At 41.6% G+C, this 23,285-nt stretch overlaps 1 protein-coding gene across 16 annotated transcripts in view; it reads left to right on the forward strand.

The window, feature by feature from the left end:
• ARPP21 (cAMP regulated phosphoprotein 21) overlaps positions 1 to 17,266 on the forward strand; it is a 186,752-nt gene extending 169,486 nt beyond the window's left edge. For all 16 annotated transcript variants that reach the window (XM_019538053.1, XM_019538070.1, XM_019538093.1 and 13 more), the window contains 2 exons: positions 15,537 to 15,688; positions 16,459 to 17,266. In XM_019538053.1, coding sequence (XP_019393598.1) covers positions 15,537 to 15,688; positions 16,459 to 16,716 — 410 coding nt within the window. In that variant the 3' untranslated portion in view covers positions 16,717 to 17,266. The remainder of the gene's footprint in view (positions 1 to 15,536; positions 15,689 to 16,458) is intronic.
• Positions 17,267 to 23,285: the final 6,019 nt, after the last annotated feature.

The raw sequence follows: 23,285 nt of genomic DNA on the forward strand, positions 1-23,285 counted from the left end.
AGGCCTTGATTTAAAAATTTCAAGTGATAGAAAATGCAGCTCATCTATACGTATGCTGTTCCAAGCATTAATGATATGTTCTATTAAAAATGTGAACCTTACTTCCTGTCTGAATTAATCTAGCTACGACCTCCAACCATAGGCTCTCAGTATGCCTTTTTCTGTTACAGTAGTGCCACACCCTATCAGCCAGTTGTCTAAGTAAGCATAATACGTGACTCAAGTCATATCTTAACTTGGATTAATTAAATAGATTGAGATTTTTAAGTCTCTCATTATAAGGAATGTTTTCTGGCCTTAGCTCTTTTCTGAACTCTTTCCAGCTTTCCAACATCCTTTTGAAAGTGTAATCATTTAAGTATTGCATTGTTGGTTTCACTAAAGCTGAGTCCAGAGGTAATACCACCTCCGTACTCACAATTTAATATTCCCTTGCTTATGCTTTCAAGGATCATGTTCCTTCCTCTTCACTACATCATTGCCCTGAGAGTTCATATTCAGTTATTTGCTGTGACATTTTCAGTCCTGTTCAAGGACACTGTCTTCTTTCTCATAAGGGTGACCTATATTCTCTGTTCCTAGATGTACAACATCGCATTCAGGCATATTAATATACACATTGCTCAAATGATCCTGCCTTACCCAAACAAGCTAATCCAGTCTGTGTAACTGACCTGTCCCCATCATGTGCTAATTTTAACATCGTTTTATATAATTGTATTGATAAAGACTTAGAATACCATTAGCTAAAAATATATCCATACATGACCCTAGTAAAAACCCCTAGGATGATTCCTCATGTAAAATTACTTTTTGAGATCCCTGAGTTAGCTAGCTTTGAATCCATTTAATATGAGCTACACTGATTTTATATAGTGCTAATATTTATTAGAATGTCATGTAGAATTAAATCAGATGTCTTACAGAACTCTAAGTATATATCAACAGTACATTTTACTTAACCATCTTTTTAATCTCCTTAAAAAAAAGAAGAAAAAAGAATAAGACCTGTTCTTCATGCTTGTATCCCACATCAGACTTCCCATGGTTTTGCGAAGGATCAGACAGGCTAAATCAGGGATGTCAAAGTCATCTAGCCCTGCAGGCTGGATAAGTTGTGTGGGACCAGTCCACTGGTCAAATCAGGCCCGTGAACCCCTGCCCCGTGGGGTGGTGGAACAGGCTCCACATGCAGTGTAGGTCTTGGGCTGACTGGAGTAAGTACTGTGTGCAGCATGGGTCCTGGGCTTGCTAGACTGAGTGCCATGTGATGCATGTCCTGGTCTCTGCAGGCAGGGCCAGTCCAACTTGTGCCATGTGCGATGTGTGGGTCAACCCTGGGACTCAAAGGTATCGCTAAGAGCTGGTTGATGGGACACCATGGGCCAAATGTGATGAAAGGCCCATATCTTTCACACCCCTGAGCTAAATAATCTGTTACCATCTCATTTAGCCACTGAGGTGGTTGGCCATTTAAACCTGAAGTCAGATAGAAAATAGGGGAGGGTGGCACCTTAGGCTGCTTATACACATGATGGAGGTTTGTTCTCCCTAAATTGAAATGGAGGGTTTTAAACTAACACAATTAAAACCCCACCAATTAAAAACCCACTGTTTCAATTTAGGGACTTACGTCATTGTTATAGAACAGTGGCAGCCCACTGGCAGCTCAGCCCTCACCCTGGCCATGGGTGGGCTCTACCAGAAAAAAAAAAAGCAGTGAGGGGCCCAGTTCTTTTGTTTTCCCCAGAGCCTGCCTGCCTCTCCCATGGACAGGAAGCAAACTGCCAGCAAGCCCTGAGCTGGGGGGTGGGAGGGCAGGGCTTCACACCATGTTGGTGGCACCCCCCAGGGCCACCCAGGCGGGATGCTAGTGGGCAGGTGCTGCCCCAGCTCGCAGGCAGCACCTGGCCCCATCCAATGAACCACAGGGTGCTGGAAGCCCAGGTGTACTTAGGGAAGCTCAGGCTTGGTGGTTTTCCAGTGCCCCTTGGACTGTGCCTGTCACCTGGGACCACCCAGGAATGGGCTGGCATGCCACTGGGGCAATGTGGGAAGGTGGCTGGAGAGCAGCTGGGTGTGCTGGCAGCCAGAGAAGGTGGCAGGGACAGTGCACTGGGAGCTGGAAGCTTGCCAAACCCAAGCTTCCCCAAGCATGCCTGGGCTTCCAGCACCCTGTGCACAGTCCCCACCACCTTGTTCGGATGTTTCGCTGCAATTCGTTACATAGCAAACTAAAATACATTGGATGTGTTTTACTTTGCTATGTAATAAAGTCATTTCATAGATTTCATAGACATTGGGGCTGGAAGGGACCTTGGAAGATCATCGAGTCCAGCCCATCCTGGATGGCTAGGATTATTTAGTGGGGACCCGTTGTACCTTTGTACTCTCATCACAGTTTGCCTCAAGGTCTCTCGATCCTCCAGGTTTACATCATTAAAGCAACATACACCACCACATTTGTACAGTGTAATGAAATTAAAATGAAATATGCCGCTGCAGGTGTAAATGATAACACCATTAAAATGGTAAAAGGGGGCACTTAAGCAGTTTAAAGGGCAATTTTGTCATGTGTACAAGTGTCCTTAGAGAATAAATATTTCTCAGCAACTAACTTAAAGACTAACTTTCATAAATACTGACAGAATCTTTTTTTTTTTTTTTTCCTTTTAACAGTCCTCTTAAATTTGTCCTTCTGGGGATTAGACTAGATACCTCTTGATGACCCTTTAGCCCCCATACACATTCATTTAATGGCACGATGGGATCAATCCATGATCCCAACAGTCATGCTGCCTGCCAGTCCATGCATGTCATACAGCTCCTAATTATGCCATTACTACTAGCAAGTGCAGGGGGAGCCTGGGATCATGATCCCAGTCTTCCTTTGCAGCAGCAAATTGGGCTGGGGCTGACAGTCAGCTGATTAGCTGCTGAGACAGCCCTTGGTAAACTGGATAACCAGCTGCTTGTCAGCTCTGGTCCCAGGACCGTGCAGGAAATTTGAACCAGCCCTTGAACCAGTGCAGTCAGCTGACTGTTGGCCTGGCAAAAGCAGTAAAATGTTTTGTATTACATTTCAAACATTTTTAAGGATTGTTACCCATTTTATTGTAAATTGGGTGCACTTGTAAGACCCTGCTCATTAATGCAATAATTAACACATTACCATATTTACTCAAATATGTGGGGGGCCCTTTTTTTTTGGAAACCTTTTCACGTTCCAGGTTAAACTTAGCCAATTCAAATTCAAATCCTTATCAGTCGAGTAGGACTCAATCATTCAAAACCATGTGTGGTGCTACCACCAGCAAGCACCCTCCATCCCAAACTTTTCAGCTCAGGAGTTCAGATACTCCCAATTCCATTGGCAGGCATCCTACTTGCAGGCCTACACCTGGAGGTCTTGAGGTTCAGACACTCCCTACACTTGATCTTAGCCGAGAAGTACATGGCCCACATTAGGCAAACGTATGAATGGATAGGTTAATGCAAGCCACATGGTAGTACTTCATAGTGCTCAGTCCAACTCTTCTTCAAGTCAAAGTAAGCTACTACACTGAATACATTGCAACTTCCTCTTCATTCCCGCAGGTGAGCTGTGCCTTTCTTTCCCATTTCTGATGATTCCTGTTTCTTCACCAGCCTTAAATGTCTGGCAAACACCAGCCCCAAGCAGTTCACCCAGAATCTCTCTATCACCCCATCTCTTAATCTGCTATATGTGATTAATGTGGCCCCACCCTCCATGAGGGAGAGCTGTGCTTCATCTGTAAATACATTTTGGAGGATCCCAGAACTCATGACAAGAACACCCATTTCCAGTCATGAATGTGGGCTAATTAGTGCATGGATACTTTGTGGGGGAGGCAGTATCTGGAGTACACACACATGCTGAGGAGTGCTAAGCTATGGGGTCACCATGGCTTGAAATGCTGTTGTTGCTCCTGGGCCAGCCCAGTGAACTATATGGTAAATCATAAGCCTTTGGTTTTGGACTAATATCACGCATAGTTTGTGCTATCTATAAGTAGGTACAAAAGTGCTGTTTAAAAGTGTATCTGTGGGGTGCCTGTGCTAAAATTTGAAGTGGTTTCAAAAGTAAAATGCATCAATTGTGGATGAACCAAGCCTATAGGCAAATTTCTACAGGCATGGTTTATTTCAAGGTCAGTGTTTTCAGTTTTGCTTCTCATTTCCATGTGCTTAGGGAGAGCAGGTTCTGATGGTAAGGAGGCAGGAAAAGGGGCTGCTGGGGGAAGTGGTGGAGGTGGTGGGGGCAGAGGACAAGCTACCTGAACCCCCAGATTTATTTTCCTTGCTGTAACAGTGGGAGGGGGACAAATTCAAGGCAAATCTCCAATAATTAGATCTATACCTGAAAAATTATAATGTTTATAAATTTTCCCTATATATAATCTAATTATGGGGGCTCATGTTATATTCAGAACCATTGTATATTTAAGTAAACATGGTAATTGCACCATAAATGTAATGTGAACAGGAGTCCTTCTAGTTCTATTTTCTATGATTCCTGGTATTTCAATATTTGTTAAAAATCAACATAAAAGGATGAGACAGCTCTTCTGGCAATACCTTTAATACTTTTGGGTGCAAATTATGTTATAGTTGTACAGTTATATATTTTAAAATCATGTCACTGTTTAGAATCCTCCCTAGTTACTGATAAAATAGAATATATTTCCTTTTTGTTATAAAATAATCACCCTGGATTTCCCTCGCCCTCCCACCCCCCTTTTTTTTTTTTTCTGATATGAGCTATGGTTAGCTGCTCAGCTGCTCCTCAGAAATATTCCAGTTCTGGCTATTACCTGTGATGACCAAGTGTGTCCAATTGCATATCTCTAATCAAGTTCTCAGGAATGTCTTTGTGATGATGTGGTGGCACTGGCAGGGATATCAGACATAACCCCCCAGAAAAAACAGAACAAGTGATCCTGTTTCTCAAGACAGATAATTGACCATCTTATGGATTTCTCTGTGTATTTTAGACAGGTATTGTTGGCAGAATAATTGGCAGTGGCTACCTACTAACTAGTAGACTACAGTTAGCAGAAGGAAAAAGAATGATAAACCTGACAACTTAGTAAAAGTTACATTCCTGTAATTTATTTTTAATTCTTGAAAAAAGCAAACTCAGAGGGAGTGATGTGGTGGGGGGAGGAGGGAGGGGTATAGAATGGTAGTCTAAGGTACCCTCTACACATTATAGGCTCCTATAGACGTACAGGGAACCAGCTCCGTTGTACTGGAAATCCAGCATGTTGGAGCAGACTCAATTAATTGAATCTGCTGGAGCACAGAAATTAATGCGCTCCAGCAGCCTTCTACATCATGTGCCTCAACCTCCCCCACACTGAAAAATGGTGGTGGGGCCCTTTGAACTAAAGCTGGTTTAATGAGCTTTAGTTTAAAGCTCCCCACTGCCATTTTTCAGCACAGTGTGGTTCACTAATTAAAGTGCCCCCTGCACCTCCTACAGCACGTGTAAAAATGCCCTATATTATGCCATGATTAACATATAGACCATTTTTGTCGCTAAATAAAATGTAGGACATGGTTATGGCTAGTTTGTGTGATGTATTAATTGAACTTATAACAGGTTAGGACTGAAGCTGACAATTAACTGATTGTTGCTTCTGGCCAGGGTCTGTACCAGAATTTTGAACTGGCCCTGGGACCTGGGGTCAAAATCAACTGATCCCAGGCTCCCCCTGCACTGGAAAATAGAAAAGGTATGACTAGGATCTGATCTCCAATGTCAAAAGTGTGCATCCCACCATACATATGAGGCATGGAAAGCTGCGTGGTTGTTGAGATCACGGATCAGATCCCATTACACCTTTAAATGAATGTGTCAGGGATCCGTGAATCTTACCTTCCAGAGGCTCTGCTGTCTTCAGTCATATCTAAAGAAAAAAGAGAATGCATTTCCATCAGGTTTCCTGTTGAACTTCTCTGAAGATTCATTTCTCTGAGCAGTTTCAGTGAGTTGCCAAGATACCTGTTCTTTGGTAATGTCCTGGGTTTTACATTACAAAGACTCAGCTCTAGTAGCACTAAGAATTCATTGTTGCAGCAATAGGGTGGGTAAGTGCTGAAATTACTTTACATAAAACACTGTAAACGTATACATTTACATGAACAGTGTCAGCGGGTCCATCAAGTACCCCCTCTATCCTCGTAATTCCCTCCTGTCACGACTTGGACCTTAAAGAAATGAAATAGGGACGAAGTGGTTATTATAAAAGGAAGTACCTGTAGGAAGTACCACGCTGAATAAAATCTACTTTTTAGTGCTTTTATTCACTGGCTCTCAGTTGCTCACAGGAAACTCCCCTTGTGGGAGATCACAGTCCAACAGATTAATCTTGGGGTCTCCAGCCTCTTGGCCAGCCCTGTTGTAATGATACAATAAATGGATGCCACACCATATCTCGCTACTTAACCTATTAGCAGTTTGTTACGGCCACCTTCAGTCCTGTCATTGCCAATAATTATTCAATTAGCGGCTTGTTACAGTCGCTGCCTGCGGCTTTTCTCAGCAGAGCTGGCATATAGACTCCACAGCTCCTTCCAGGCCAGGCTGGCCCTCTCTGTCCTTGGTGTTTCCTCCCCTTTCCTAGGGGCAGGGCAGGAGTCGTCACTCCCACTGTCCTGTCAACTTTATGTAGTCAATCCGGTTCTTCACGCTAGCTGGGGCTACAGCCTGCAGCTCGGCTCCCCTTCTCCCAGCACTCCCATCGTCCTGGTAGCCTCCGGGTAAGTTCAAACTGGGTTGGGTCCTGAGCTTTCCTCTCCCTGATCCTTCTTTCCAGAGCCTCGCTCTCGCTGCTTCGCTTCCTCTTTTCTTCTGTTGCCCAAAGGCCTCCCTCCTTCTCCTTCTCTTCTTCTTATCCCCTGAGTCTGGTCACCATTGGCTCCTTAAGGGCCAGGGCCCACCCCACCGCAGGGTAATTACTTCCAGCTACCCACATTACCTTAGCAACAGGGCCTCAATGGAGACCCTGTTACAAACAGCATTACTTAAATGTGAGAGACCTTAAAAATCTGTTCAAGTAGTGAAAGTAAATCATGGTCTACAGGTTGACCTTGTCAGTTAAAAATCCCCATTATCTAAAGGCTAAATATGGTCCAGGCATATTTATAAAGTTACCTTGCTGATCTTTGCCTCAAATCAGAGTCCAGGGGTAATGAAAAGAGTACTTCTAAACATGGACATAGTACTCATGAAGGATATATGCTAAGAGCAACAGAGCACCGAAAATGGGCTTTAATTACAGTTCTGGGTGATGTACCTTTTGAGCTCCATAGCCTCATTAAGAAATTAAAACATTTGTGGGCTTGTCATGTAGTCCCTTTCCCTTTGGGATGTTTAAGTTATCTGAGTGGCAGCACAGTGATACAGGCCATAAAGGTTCAAAGAATTACCTTGATAATATGACGGCTTCTTTCATTTAGACAGCAACCCAGGGCTCATTTTCCCTCTGAGGCATTCATTGAAATTCTGAGCATGGTTCATTCCTCTGGTTGTTTAACAGTGTCTCTCATGTTTGCCCTGATTTTAAAAAATCCTCCTTTGTAGCAGAGATAACATGGAGCAGGATGATATAATTGCAGTAAAGAGGCCCTGGAGCTTGCAGTAATAGGATGGTTCATCTGATGTGTACTGCCATTAGAAAATAACCCACGTATGTATGTTCTCAGGGGACAGTAAAGAGGCTTTTAAAGATTACACTTTATGTAGTATGAAAGCTAATGAGCACGAATGAAGCAAGTATGAAGAAAACTATTGCTGCAGAAAGCATGGTTGTACTTCCTGTTCTTTCTTGATTTCCTGGCACCCATCCAGTTTGAATATGCTCCACCCTAACCAGAAACACAACTGTCATGTAGCACAAGCAATTTGTGACCCTGTTTCCTAATCCTGTACCTTTTTCATTTTCATTTAAAACTAAAAATCACATGCCAATAATGTGGAAAAATTGAAACTGCTGAGTGTGAGCAGCATAAATAGCATAGGAGAATAGCAATTTATGATATTTCATGCCTTCAGGAAACAGATTTACTAGAATGATGTTGTTCCATGATCTCACTGAAATAAATGAATTCTCTCAATTGAAATTCTCCACATTCTTTTCCCTTTCCTTTATACCATAGGCTACCTGGTCATTCTATAATAGGATGATGCATACAGAGCACCCTGACTGCACCCTTACCCATTTGCAGACCACTCCCTGATCTAGGACCCAGCAGTGAGAAATGCAAGCTCTGGGGCACATGGGATTAGGCCCCTGGCACCCTGGGAGTGCTTACGTAGGGCAACTAGAGAGCATGGACAGCTTATGACTGCCCATGCTTTCCCACCATTCATGGACAGATGTGAGCTATGAAAAGGCAGCACAAACTATGAATCCAAATCACGCTCACCAATTTGGGCATTGTGGCACAACAAAGGGCTAAGACATCTGTTCGCTCAGGTTTTGTGCTGCCATAAAATATTTTATGGTGGCACAAAGGTGACATGCATTTGAAGCCTTAAGGGGAAACTCTCAACTAGTTACTTTCTGGTGTTAACATTTTTGTACAGGAAGCTCTAGGCTGAAGCTATATCATGTCAGTTTTGCTAAAGAACTAATTTATATGAAGATGAATATTAGCCAGATTGACAAGCGATTTATACTGAAATATACATGTAATGAATGGATGTAAAGGGCTCAAGTTGAGATGACTTACATGCCATGGTGCCAAAAGAGCATGGAAGATGTACTACCAATATATGATCTCTTAGTCACCATCACATGGAACTTCTCAATACCATGTATATGGCAAACAGAAATTAGCTGTCTTTCACCCTATGAGTTCATGGCTCTCAATTCTACCTTGCCTTCTTGGAACAATTATATTTTTTATTGCCAATACAATGAAAAACCCCATTCTCCATTTATGATCGAGTCCTCTGGGTTTCTTCTTCCATGCCTACACTGAAGGATCATATTCTACACTTACAAAATACAAACGTATAGCATCCTCACACTTACTCCAAGGCACAGGGGAACAGGGGATGCTTTGCTCAGAGCAGCTGCGAGAGCTGCTCTGATTAAAATGCCCACAGTGTCTCATGTATTCAGCACCCCATGCTTCAATGATCTTTAATTAAAGCACCCCGTCACCATTTTGAAGCACAGGGATGCTGAATATATGTAACATGAAGGATGCCGAAGCATGTATAGGTACCCTTACAGTTTAATACCCTTCAAAACTACCAGGCCAAAATAGTAGTAGTAGTATTTGGTAGTTATCCACCACAGGGTTGTTGCCGTTGAGAATTCAAAGTAGATATTCAGTGTGACATGAGGCCATAACTTTTGCTCCTTGAGCTTTTGCCAAACAGTGTGAAATAAATTTAAAAGAAGGGGATAAGAAACATATTCAGAATTGGTAACACCAGAAATTTACATGAATGACATTATTGGTTTCCATATAAGCTTGTCTCTCTATGGCATTTTAGGGTGTTCATAACCACAGCAAAGTATCTGATCACCTGAAAAATACTCATATTAATTCCTCCTGGGAATGGTGGGAAAAAAATTACTTCCATTTTACTGGTGGAGGACTAAGACACAGAAAAATGAAATGACTTCTTCAGGGTTGGAGAAGATGTCCTTTGCTGGGCCGAGAAAAGAACCTAGGTCTCCTGAGTCAACTGGCTTAAGCCAGGGGCAATGGTTCTCCATAACTTTTCTGAATGTGGTGGCATCCCCCAGTTAAGAACCACTGTGCTAAATTTACCTCAGAGCTCTTCAACACATCCTCCTACCTCCAGATAAAACTGTCCCATGTGCCTTCTGCACACCCAGACCTATAGGGAAGGGCTATGGAATATGCATGCATTCCTTTTGCATTAGGGTTCTGATGAACCTAAAGCAAGCAGGAGAGTGAGCTCATGCTCCATCTTTTCCCAGTTTGGCCCTGGCCACAAAAATGTGTGTGTGTGTGTTGGAGGGAGGGGGAGGAGGGGATGGGGACAGGGAGGGCAAGTAGAACTGTCTTGCATGCCTCTGTTTCTTACAGGAGCATGGAGGGGCTGGACCAGAAAAAGCTGTAGCCCAAGCTAGCCCTCCATAATGCAGAGAGAGTACACGTGTACTACAGCTTTACATATGGGGCAGTTTTACCTGGCTGCCACTACATGCCACCTTGTGTTGCAAAACCCCTAAGACACCTCAGTTGAAGCACACTGGTTAAGAATCACTGTTATATGGTATAAAACTTATTGCATTTACCCAAATCCAAGATGACTTTGAACTTAAGATGTCCTCCCAATAATTAGATTCGATACAAGGAAAATTTATAAATGTGTTATAATATAGAATCTAATTACTGGAGGATCATCTTAAATTTGCCCCCCACCTCCCCACCACAGCTGCAACAGGGAAAGTGATGGCAGGAAAGCAAGCAGTGGCAGGGGGCAGGTGGGGGTGCAAGTGGCAGACTGACTTCTGCCTCTTGTCCCCCTGCTTCCTGCCCCCGCCTATAAATTCCCCCTCCCACAGTACTAGTCTCTCCTGGTGCCTGTGCCTCTGGCACCTGCCTCCCCTGTTACTTCCCCCCTGGCCTTCTGCCCTGCTACCTCCTGACCTCCATGATTCATGCCCAGTACCTGCCCTGCGACCACCATCCCCTAGTATGTGAGCCTCCCTGCCACATCTTTCTCTCTGCTTCCACCCCTTCCCCTCTAGTTACTGGCTTCCCTCTCTGGTGCCACTCCTAGTTACAGTTCTGGCTCCAACTCTGGCTCTGCTCTGGCCTGAGGTATGAAGCATGATTGCCCTGGTCCCTACCTGGCCCAGCAAGAGCAACTGCAGCAGCCTCAGCTCTGACCTGAGCCCCAGGACCACCACTGGCACTGCTGCTGCCAACACAGGCAGGAGCAAGAGCTCCAGGTGAAGTGGGAAATATGGTGGGAGGGAAGATGGGGCAGAGGCAGCACAGAGCAGAGGCAGGGGGAAGCAGGCAGGGAGGTAGAGATGGCCAGGGGGAGGCAGCTAAGGGGCAGGGTCGTGGCTACGGCTCTAACTCCAAGCCCAGGGTGGGACTAGCATCATCCCACCCCTGGACTTGGACACAAAATGAAGGGCTCTCCCTGCATGTTGAATGGGGGGAAAAAACTCATCTTGGATTTGAGTAAATATGGTAATATTTCTGAAAGACAAGCCTGTATGAACGTAGAGGTAGCATCTCTCTTGCTGAACTGTTGAGTCACAGTAAAAAAATTGTGCAATATCCTTTCTGTGGTGATAATTAGCAGAAACTCTCTAGCCAAATTTGAAATTAGTGATTGGTTCCAAAGCCAAATTTTGTTAATATGTCACTCCTTATGCCCTCATAAACTAAAGGCTTTCCAAGAGGTAGTGGAGAAGAGATTACTTGTTTAAAGGAAACAAATGTAAATATGACATTTTCCCCTTAGTTCATACAAATAACTCCCACTAGCATCAACAGAAGTTGTGTATGAATATCAGGGGCACAATTTAGCCCTTCCAAATACGTTTTGGAATAGGATAGGCCCCAATCATCTACACTTATCCTACAAGTAGAGTGTAGGAGCCAGTGCAATTCCTGATGGCTAGAAAATGATATTTAGAGATTTGCTTTTAGGAATTGGCTTGCAGGCAGAGTAGATATGCATTTGGTCCAGGGGAATGGCAAGAATTTATTGGTCTCTAAAAACCTGTTTGTGACAAAGTTTCATGATGTCAGCCTTCAAGGCCCATTGTGTCTGAAGCCAGCAGACAGACTAAGGAAATTAACAATATGCAAAACACTGTTCCCTGAAAACTCATAACAATACAAGTTTGCATCAGGTCACAGTGACCAGCTGTAAAGCCCCTGGGATTTCTAGTTTTGATGAAATGACCAAATTCAGAGGCTGGAAATGCCCAAATTAAGGTGCCAGTAAATGACTGATTAAGATGTAAGCATGTGATGGGTTTGTGAAAACAAAGGAATATGCTGACAGGACAGAACACGGACAATATGATGGCCATATGGAAAGTAATCAATGGTACCCAGGAATGAAGAGTAATCAGAGGAAAAAAGGAGGGATTTCAGAGCAGCAGGGCGATGCCCCAGAGATAGAACCCAAGGCCACCATGAATAGAGGGTACACCACCAACCTCTCTCACCCAGTCCATGGGTGGAGGGAGGTGGGCCTTGACTCCCTACCTCGAAGGCTGCTGACAGGGAGGATTTGGTTTAAATCAAATTGATTTAAATCACTATTTATTCACTGGTCAGGAAGCTTCAATTTAATTATTGTTTTCTACAAAATGTGCATTCTTATTGTCCAATGGTCTTTATTCATTTAACTTCTTGAAACTTTGCACTTTTACAGAGATAAGGGCCTGACACAAAGTTGCAGAGAGACAAGAGGGCTAGGTAATCAGGTCTGTTATCTCTCATCTCCATATACTGCTGTTAACAAGGATGTCTCTGGAGATACAAATCCACAGTTTCAGAACTCAAACTAAGCATCACAGAAATGCTTAAAGGGAACTTGTAGACTGAGCACTGAGTCCCATAGGGTAGAGTGGTTTTCTTTAATCTTTACTAATATATAGAGGAGCCTCTGTGAACCCCAGAAGATTGGACCCCTAATATGGTCCATGGCCTGTTGTGACCTATTTAGAAAACTTTTCTAAAAAGGTTACATGAATATATTCATCTCAAATAGTTTACAATTAGTAGTTATAAACCCTATTCCATGATATCTTTGTGTGAACGTATCTAAAATTAAACTATATACAATTTAATTGTTTTTTAAAAGCGTCTTAACCAAAAAAAATTTAAAACTCTGATTTTTTGATGTTTTTTAATTGATTTTTCCCCTAACTGCTGCCATCTGACATTCAAACAAAAACCATGGGGTAGTTTGCATACTGGCCAGGCATACCATTTTCCTTGTGAAGCTTTAGAAACTGGTAGATAATTAGAATTGGGAGGGAGGGGGACAGTTGTTTGCTTTGTTTGCATTATTCTTATCTCCTATCACTATGTATTAGTAAAGTTTGCCTACTATCGAATGGAAGAAGTCATCAGTCTGAGGGTTTGGGTCCTCCCAGAGCAAGGTATCTTGGTCATAAATCCAGTGCCAACACTTCCTAGAGAATAATAATGATGACGGAAGCAATGAGTTCACTGTTAATTTAGGGCTGGACTGTGCCAACTTTGCCTGAATTTAAGGATTAGTAATGACTAAACTAAGACTCTTAAGGCATTTATACACGTGTTCTAAGAGTGTGTGTGAGGGGGTAGGAAGGTGCTTTAATTAGAGACGTTCCAAGAGCTGCTCTAATTAAAGCACCTAGAATGTCACGTGCATCATCTTCCCCACTCTGAAAAATTGTGGCGGGGTCACTTTAACTAAAGCTCATTTGACATGCTTTAGTTTCCTTGCAGGCTAAGATGCTCCAATATACATTGGGCCAGAATGTCATTTACGTTAAGATCCCTTTTCTATCTTCCATTAATGTAACAGGGTGTCAAAAATTAGTATATACTGTAGTCCTGTTCACATTGAAACCATTTTGCATTGTCAGAAGTGTCTGAAGAGAGCTTAGTTCAAAATGAGAGTTTGACCCATTGTGCCAGAGCCATAGTGACACAACAGTAAGAAAACAGTATGACCCTCCACCACACCTCACTGTAAAGCAGGGCTGGAAGAAACAAAAGTACCCTTAGTCAGCAGAGTTGCTACCTAAATCAGTTACCATAAATAGATGCATCACATGCCTCCCTCATCTCCAACTTCTGCATTCCCTTTCCCATTCCTACTGTAGACTATTACTGTAAACTCAGTTTGAAGGTTTTATGTTTCTGATGCAGTAATTTACAGGACTGGACAATATGCTGACACCAGGTTTCTGTATAAACAATCAGCACATTTGAATGTGTAATAATCCAGTGCATTTTAGAGAGACAGGATGTTCCAGCCAAGTTAACTTGTCACTCAGTGAATTAATTCTTTTTATCAGGTTAAGTGGGGATACTAATCTCATGTATATTAAAAAGACATCTTTAATGTGAAGTATGCCAAAAATACTGACCAGAGGTACCATACATTTCTCCTGTATAATATTTGAGATGGTAGCTATCATTTCACAATGGTTTGGTATAAACAAACAGTGACATTCATAATTTGATAGTTCTTTATGTAATCAAGAAATGTCCAGGTGATGATTTCCCATTCAAAGAGTATATTGAACTATACATTGTATTCATAAATATAAATTGATCAGATGTGACACTCACTTTCACATGGGAAATAACAGAATAGATGCTAGTTGTAATAACTTTTCTGGCCTGAAGTATGCTTGTTCTGAGAACATCACCACAAACTTGATAGTGCAATGTTAAAAAGCAGAGAGACTAGGGGACAAAATGTATCTTTAGGAAAAAAATATGCTCAGACCAAAACCTTGGCAAGTTATATTTCCTATCACTGCCATTAATCACACTTTCTTCTCCTTTCCATGCCACCTTGGCCCACTGGCTGCTCATTTCAAATCCCTTGGCCTTTAGCTCATGCCTCTTCAGAAAAAAAATGGCTCCTTCTTCCCCACTAGTGAGAATAAACTCTGATTTATTCGCACATTTCAAAAGGAGCACATCAATTAAAAACATCCAAACCTATAATGTTGTAATAGCTGATAGTAATTCAAAGCAAGCCATTACTTTTCATCTGTCTGTGCTGTTATCTTAATCAGTTGTACACTGGAGTGAAGTGAAGAGCTGGATAATGACTGGCTTTAAATTCTCCTCTTGAGGCACTGCAGAAGCTCCCTGGACAAATACAGGCATTTGTGTGCACTAGCCATAAATGAAAGGCAACCTTATAATGAAGAACCTCAAAAGGAGGCATGTGTGGGTTTAGCATGTGCTTTTTTTTCCCATTTGCACTTCTGCTGGTATCTTCACACTTTGTCTGAGATTCGGTGAGTTAGGGGGCAAATAAGAAAAAAGAACAATGAAACTTCACCTTCTCAAGCCAGGCAAATTACCTGAGAGAAACATTCATGGCAAACTCCTGGCACCCTTGGAGTACGTGAGAATGTTGCTGTTGACTTCACTGGACCAGGAGTTTTATTCTAAGCTGGTAATGGTAAGCGGCCAAAAGTAACTACCATTGGGTATCCATGCAGGATCCTACATTGAATGTCATGGTGTTAATTAAGTGTCCTTTGAGGTTGGCTCTTGCTTAGGATTGAAGGACATAAGGAAGTTTGCGCATTGCCAACAATGCCTCTGTGTTATGACTAAATACAGATTTTTACCTTCCAGGGCTGCCTACTCACCCACTTGACTGAGCACTAAATCCAGTTAGATTTTTATTTTTGGTAGCAGTCCTCTGGAAACAGAACAGCTGTTTGATTAGTATAGCAGCATGGGGTGCAGGTCTGACTTTTCTTCTATAAACTACAGTTCTCATTGAAAATGATTGTGTCTTCCAGGTTATCAGCCTGTCTTGCCTAATCAGCAACAAGGGTTCCAAGGACTCATGGGAATGCAGCAACCTCCCCAAAGTCAGAACCTGATGAATAATCAACAGGGAAATCAGGTGCAAGGCATGATGGTTCAGTATCCAGCCATGTCTTCTTATCAGGTACTTACCAGAGCTGTAAGGAATTCCTTTTCCTGAAAAGGCATATTTTGCGTAAGGTGCGACAAAATGCCTTACAGCTAGATTCTCCATTTCCTTTAGTCTTTCTTCAAAGATTGTGGGGAAGAAGGGCTGTTTGGGAATTGTTTACTTTTCTTACCTGGCCTGACCAAGTGAAATACCCCTTTCAAGGCCAGGAAGGAGCATCCGGTCATTTTAAGTTAAGCAGTCTAACATACACTTTGCAGCTCAGGGAATCCATTGATATGTCCTCAACTCATCTCTAAGCCACAGTAGAGTCCAGAAAACAGGAGTAGTTCTGAATAGAATAAAATGATATGCTCTGGTTAAACACACTGGTTATACCAGTCATTCTCAGCCAGGGTGTTATGACATCCTTTTGAGGGTGCCCTAGGATGCCACACAATATTAGTATTGCTAAGGGCACATGATTTGTAAGATAAATTCTGAGATTTCAGATAGCAATTCAGAGTATCAAAAACATTCTAACCTGTTGCGGTCTTTCTAAGTTCTTTGTAACTGAAGAATTGCTCTATTTTTCCATAATCAAAAAATGAGTTAAAAACAAAGAGCTGGGTTTTTCTAGGGGTGCCTCACATCTAACGAGTGGTCCCTTGAGTCTGAAAAGGTTGAGGACCACTGATTTACACAAATTTAAAATAAAGGAAATAGAAAATTAAAAGTACACAGGGGCTACTTTAAGTCACTCAGATCTAACTTAACCAATCTGTTTTTTATATATCATTGTTTAGGTGCCAATGACCCAGGGTTCTCAAGGACTGCCACAACAATCATATCAACAACCAATCATGCTACCTAATCAATCAGGTCAAGGAACACTTACAGCCACTGGAATGCCTGTTTACTGTAATGTCATACCTCCTACCCCACAGAACAACCTAAGGTTGATTGCCCCACACTGCCCATCCAATAACGTTCCAGTTATCTCTGCCAACTGCAGGACAAACTGTACAAGTATTAACAGTACAGGGTGGCAAGTCAAGTACTGACACTGTGGCTTAGTGTGGATATACAAGGATAGCGGTGCATTATTTGACAAATAACTCATGGCCTTCAAATGAAGAGGAACACAACAGGATAATCAGTTGAGGACATACGTATTGACAGTGCTCAAGTGATTGCTGCTGGAATTCTGTAAAAAAACTAAAATAAATTTTAAGAAATGTTTGCTGGTTAATGGTGCATATTTTTGTCATGTCTGCTAGGTATGCCTTTATAGCTTAGCTAGTGACATGAATTCATTGAGGTAAGATTTTTTCCTACCACTGAACACCACTGTGTAGATTGTAATATCCCTGATTCGGATTAGTTTTGTACTTTGTGTTGAGTTTGTGAAGCTAAAAGTATTTAAAAATATAACAAAATCACATTGTACCAAAGCTGTAATGGAAATTAAGAAAAAACAAAAACAAAAAAGAATTACTGAATGGAAGGAATAATTTATATACACTATAGAGTTTTTTTTATGGATATATACTGTATTGTAGTGTTTAATCACAATAAAGCTATTTGACCTCATGGAGAAAGGTCATGTTTCTACCACCTGTTTGGTCTCCTCTCTCTTCTTGGATGCCATTTTCTTCATTTTCTGTGCCACCTGATTTCAGGTCCAGTTGAGGGAAAAGCTGCTTAATGAAGGGTTTGGAACTATTTGCTGCAAAAGAAGCATTGTTGTTTGTCTTTGTATGCACACTCAGAGTCACCCAGGAGCCCCTAAACATACTGGGACAGGAAGTGACCTCACAAAGTCCTCAGGGAACTGGGAAAAAGGTTCCTAAAATGATTGCAAGCAAACGTTGTATTCTCCCAATCTGTGAACTATTTTTTCACTTATCTAGTTGCCATAGCAAGAAGTTAGAGTAGCCAGAAATAGTTTTGTACTGTAATTTTGTGTAGCTAGATGGCTGTCCTAACTTGGGCTAGCTGACAACAGCCCAAGAGATTGTGCTATACCTGGCAATAGCATAAATGTCTTGCTGAAGGGCAGATTGACTAAGCCAGCTCTAGGAGCAGTTTGCCAAATGAAACAGCAAAAAGCTGCCATGACTATATCCCAGGCATTAAGTGGCAGGCACGACTACTTCATTTGTCATGCTGAATCTAAAAATCTATCCTGGGGAATAATGGAATGAACTAAAATTATTTAAATAGCGTTATATTCATATAGCATATCACAGGACTCCACCACTAAAACTCCCAATTCAGTTTCATTAAGAGAAATTAGTTTTTGCTTTGACACTGAAATTTTTGCATGGAGTCACTGCAGCAGAATGGCTGCCATATTACACTTTTGTGGTGGCTGCATTTCAGCATTAGACAAGTGAGCCTCAAGCCTAGAGCCTTAACATTTCACTTGACCTGCTGACTGATTCAGTGATAAACTCTGCACTCTTAGAGATCAGGTTAAATTTAAGCCCCCAGCTTTGCATGCATACAATGTGTAAGTATTTTATATATGTCATTGGCTATAATGTCATTGATCATGTCTGCTCCCAGGGTGGAGCAACTTATTGTTTCTACTGATTTAAATATTTAAAAATTAACAGGTATTTTTTTCCTTCAGTGATAGGGTTGCCATTTCTATATATCTACTTGTCACAGATGTAAACACCCCTTATTTAAATGTAATAGTTTCCCTATCAGTACAGCAAATTGATTTTTCATAGTTCATTTTATAATATATTAAGTTGCTATGGTATGGAAACATTATTGAATCCAATCCTGTGGTATCACAGGAAAGCCAAATATTGAATCTTTTGCATTTCTATCACGATTCGTTTGCTGAGAAACAGTCAAGTCATGAACAGGCAAAGTAAACACAATTCAGTTTTCAATTAGGGGTGAGATAACCAGAAAGTGAACAGTCTGATTGATTTTTTTTTTTTTAATTCAAGATGCAGCATTTGAATTTTGGTTGTGACTGAACTCCTATAACTACATATTGTTTCTTATTCAGCTGAATAAGAAACATGTGAAGTAAAATTAAATGAAATATCAAAATAGTATAATCAACCAACCAGTCCTGGCCAACTGAGGCCAGACCAGGATGACTGAGGGAGAACCTGTGGGTTGATTAAGTTGTATTTATTCGGCAAGAACCAGGATACTATTTGTGTACGCAGGATCTTGAATAACAGAATTTGCTTGGTATTTGCTCTGCCTGAATAAACGCTGTTTCTCCTCCATGAAGGACTACAGTTACTCTGTTAACTTTCTGCCTCAGGAAATAATAAATAAATAATATTGCTGATTAAAACTAAATAATCCCCCCCGCCAAATTATCAACCAGTGGGAAAAAATGAAATCATGACAAGTGCATTCATTTTCCTATTTTCTTTTTTGGCAAACAAACCCCCAGAAACCTTCATGTTTCAGGAAGACTCTGAAATATAACATTTTATATAATATTGACTTAAATAATTATATAAGAAGAATCTAGTATCTTGCCTTGGTGCCTCATAGAAAGTGATTTGATTAGAATCGAAAACATGCTACTGCGTACTTTGATTTCCTCAAAGCTCCCCTCCTAGCTCATCTTCTGCCTCCCCTTACCAGTCCTTACTTCCCATTCTCTACTGTGGATAGGGACTCTCATAGCACAATGGACTTCCTTCACCTTTTATTTAATTTTATATAGGTCCCTCTAAAAATAGAGAGTAGTGGAGCAGGGACTGGAACCTAGGTGAATACTCCAACCACAGAGTTGTGCTCCCTATCTCTAGTCCAGTGATCCTGACTTTTTTATGAAAGAAGTTTTCTAAAGAAGGACCTGAATGCTTCCCTTTCGGAATAGGCTAGGGCTCCTGGTTAGGATGCTGTTCTGGAAAATGGGAGGTGTAGCTTTTAATCACCAAGTCTGGCGTGGGCAATAACCTGGGTTATTCCTGAGTGACTGCTCTAGCCATGGAGCTATTGCATAGGTTGTGGGGCAGAAGACTGCCTCCCTCCTACTGCCAGCTGCCCTTTAAAAGAGGGTGGTAGTCACTGCAGCTGTTTTTGTGGAGCTAAGTCTCATATATATGATTTTCTAGACTAAATGTCTTGAGGAAGCATAGTCCAGGGGGAAGCCTAGTTACCTTAGGCCTGAGAGAGGTCATTTACTACTTGGTCCCAACTGAAATGCTTCTGCTTTTCAGTGTGCACAGAACTGGAGGGTGCCTGAGGAAATTAAATGCCAAAAAATGTTTGGAATCTAAGCCAATTTTAGTCAGTTTTGGACCTAGGTACCTAATTACTGTCTAAGCCCAGCTTTAGGCATCTGAAGTCCTGTCTACATGCCCAGCAGTAACACCTTCAAGCGTGTGAGGCTGCTCCAGGTGGGATGTATCCCAAATTACCACAATCTCACAGTCCTTTGATTCAGCTAATTAGCACCACTGAGTGATGGTGTCAGTTCATCCACCTGTGGTGCTGCACCGCCAAGGCCATGCTGTTTCCAGGTTGAGAAGCAGTCTGCCTGGAGCAGTGCAGTATGCTTGAGGGGGCTATCGGTGGGCACAAGAAGCGAACTGAGCAGACGTGGCTTAAATTTCACATTAGTTGTTTATGCTGTTTTGTGGAGCTGTGCCCTTGTTAACTGCATATTAGTTTCCAACCGGCAAACTAGAAAAAGCAAGTTTTCTGCTTCACAGGGCTGTTGAAATGCACTTACACGCTATAGTAATAGGAGACATACATGTGTCTCAGCCAATCAAGTACTTATGTATTTGCCCTCCTCTAAGACCAGGATTTGTTATCTCTACAACATTTTTCACTTTAAATGCTTGTTTATGTGGTACATTATTGTTTTGTAAAAATATTTTTTCCTAAGTTGCTTTTCCTCCACCGATAGCAAGGTTTATTTAGCTGAAGTAGGAAATGATGGCTATTAATATGTTGCCAGATGCAGGGAGGAAGATTGCTTTCAAACAAATTGAAACAAGCTTGGTAGATGAAGCTTAGGACCTTTATTGCCTTGCTTGCAAATAGCTCCACTACAAAATAGCTCGTATTGTCCAGTACTTTGTTCATTTCTGACCTACCAATGATGCATTTGTCTGAGACGATGCATTCAAAGTGGTTGATAGTATTCCATAATTGACATATCCAGTAAATCTGGGTCTGATCTCACTTGTACCAGTGGAAATCCAACTTGAATAAGTTATAAGTGCAAAAACTGCATGAGCTATGAGTCAGAGTTGTGATACAGAAAGGACACTCATTAAGCCTCCCTTTACTTACCAAGGAAATCTCTCAGAGAAATTTTTTTTCTTCCCCAGTATCCTTTTCTGCTGTTTGTCCCTTTTAAATTCAGCACAACCCAGCAGCTGCAGTCTTTTAAACAGCCATTTTGTGATTGATGGTTGCTTGTTGTAACTTTCTCTCCTTTGGTTGGTGTGTACTGTGTCTGTTATGTTTTCCCTTAGTTTCATTTTTCATATTCTAGGACCAAAGGTAATGTGTTTAACTCAGACCTGTTTTTATCTGCATGATGGTTAGTTATGTTGTATCTAAAATGAATGCATTTATTCCCCAGTAAACCTGATTGCACCAGATGATTCTGATTAGCCTTTGGGGCTGGTCTGATGTGTATGAGCTGTAACCTGTACTTGCTTCCTACTGACTGAAGCAAGAAACTGTTTCTAACCTCTTTGCCTTCCACACTGCCTGGCAAGTCATTGACGTGCTCTTAGAATAATTTTTCCTTTTTCCTCTATCTCATTTTGTGCCCTTCTGGAAGCATGGAAGGGTAGGTTGCCAGTGTAGCAATATGAAGTATTCAGGTACTCTACACACTTTCTGATTTGAGCCTGCATGTTGAGAATGTGGTGCAATGAAGCAAGCGCTTAATTTAAGGTCAAGTTGATGATACTAGCTGCCCTGATACGAAGACTTTTCTCATTGGTCTTGCTACAAGAAACTCTTTTCAACTCCTCTGTTCAAGAGCACTTGTTCTGAGTGTCTCCTATGCTGCAACATTACCAAAAGTAGTTTCAGATATGCTCTAGAGCTTTGCTTCAGCCCAATATCCTATTGCAGTAGTGCAATCCACAAGCTTTGTCTACTATGTCCTCCCTACCCCCTTGTTTTTTGTGTCCAGTTTGCTGAGGATGTGATTTGTGTTCCAATAGTTAAGTCTCCCTGTTTAACTCGCACTACTCAAATTTGTGGTTTAACCTTCGGAGTGCTCCAGGTCAATCCATGATGTTGGCCGAGATGGTAATCTATGTATCATAACTTCTGCCTACCTTACTTGTAGCTTAATGATGATCCACACAGGATGAAGCTAGGGATGAGTGTCCCCAGGAAGTTGATTTTGCAGGGAAAGAGGCTTTTATTGGAATGAAATTATGCGCCATGGTGAATGCACATCACTGAGGACGAAGTGAGTTTGAGCTCTGGGCAGAATAAATGGGCATGAGACCAGCAGCTGAGAATTCCTGATTCAATCGCTGCCACTGGCTTATACTTTGGCTGTTATTTTATTTTGCTGATAAAGATATTTTATACATCAGGCTGAGCAAGGGTTAAATGGTTAATTATTGGGTGGCACAACACCCAATAATCCAGCTGTGAACTTTATCAATATTATCTAAGACAGTAATTTTGCCTGAGTGTTCTCATCCTTCTCATTCTGAACTATTGCTAGGACACTCTAGGTGATGTTCCACAGGCTTCTTTCACTGGTTTTCTATTGCCTGCCTGAAACCAAAGACTAAGATTGCATTCTGATACATTTGTACCTTTTTTTATTAATCATCGAGTTTATTATGTTTGTCAAGTGTTGCAGAATACAGACAAGCTCTCAAACACAATGTATATTTTTAGTCTGGTAATGGATCCCCAAGGACTTGTTTTCCCACTACATGCAAACATCTTGATAAAGACTTGCTTGACTGAGGCTCCCCAAGGCATGAGCCAGAGATATTTGAACAGAAGCACAGAAATATTTAACTTTTTTAGTTTAGCCTTGTTGAGTCCCTTAATATCCTGCTTGTGGCAACCAGAGTTATGCTGGTTCACAAACACTGCTGGGTGTTCTTGTGAATCCTGGGAATGGGCAAAGGACCCCTGGAAATGTCACCCAATTTAAGCCAGATGCCTTTTCTGACACTTGAGCTACACTTTAGGAAACTGCCTTTCTGAGGTGTGGAAAAAGGGGGAAGAGTTGCACGCTGGCTCTGAAGATAATGGTTTCACTCACTTTAGTAGTTAGATGGGCAGGGAAAGTACTTCTGCTATCACCTTTAAAATCTACTGACTTTTTTGGCACTCCCAGACTTTTTGCATATTCCCACTCTTTAAAAGTTACTGTAGTACCCTTAAATGACATTCAGAGGGTAATACTTCAGTCTGTTTCCATGTGTACATATTATGTAATGCAAAACCAGAATCTGCATTCTAGATGCTAAAGCCGAGCTTGTCGAAGTAGATGGCTAAAGTTAAGTGCTGGAGTCTATTTTTGCACAAATAACCTGATTTTCAAAGGTGCTGAGAATCGCAATTTCTACAGTGTGCTGAGCTCCTAGCAACTCCCAGGAAAATCAGCTCATCTTAAAATCAGACCAATATGTGGGCT

The sequence above is a fragment of the Crocodylus porosus genome, unplaced genomic scaffold (assembly GCF_001723895.1).
Source record: "Crocodylus porosus isolate Cpor-Errol unplaced genomic scaffold, CroPor_comp1, whole genome shotgun sequence".
NCBI classification, from domain to species: Eukaryota; Metazoa; Chordata; order Crocodylia; family Crocodylidae; genus Crocodylus; species Crocodylus porosus.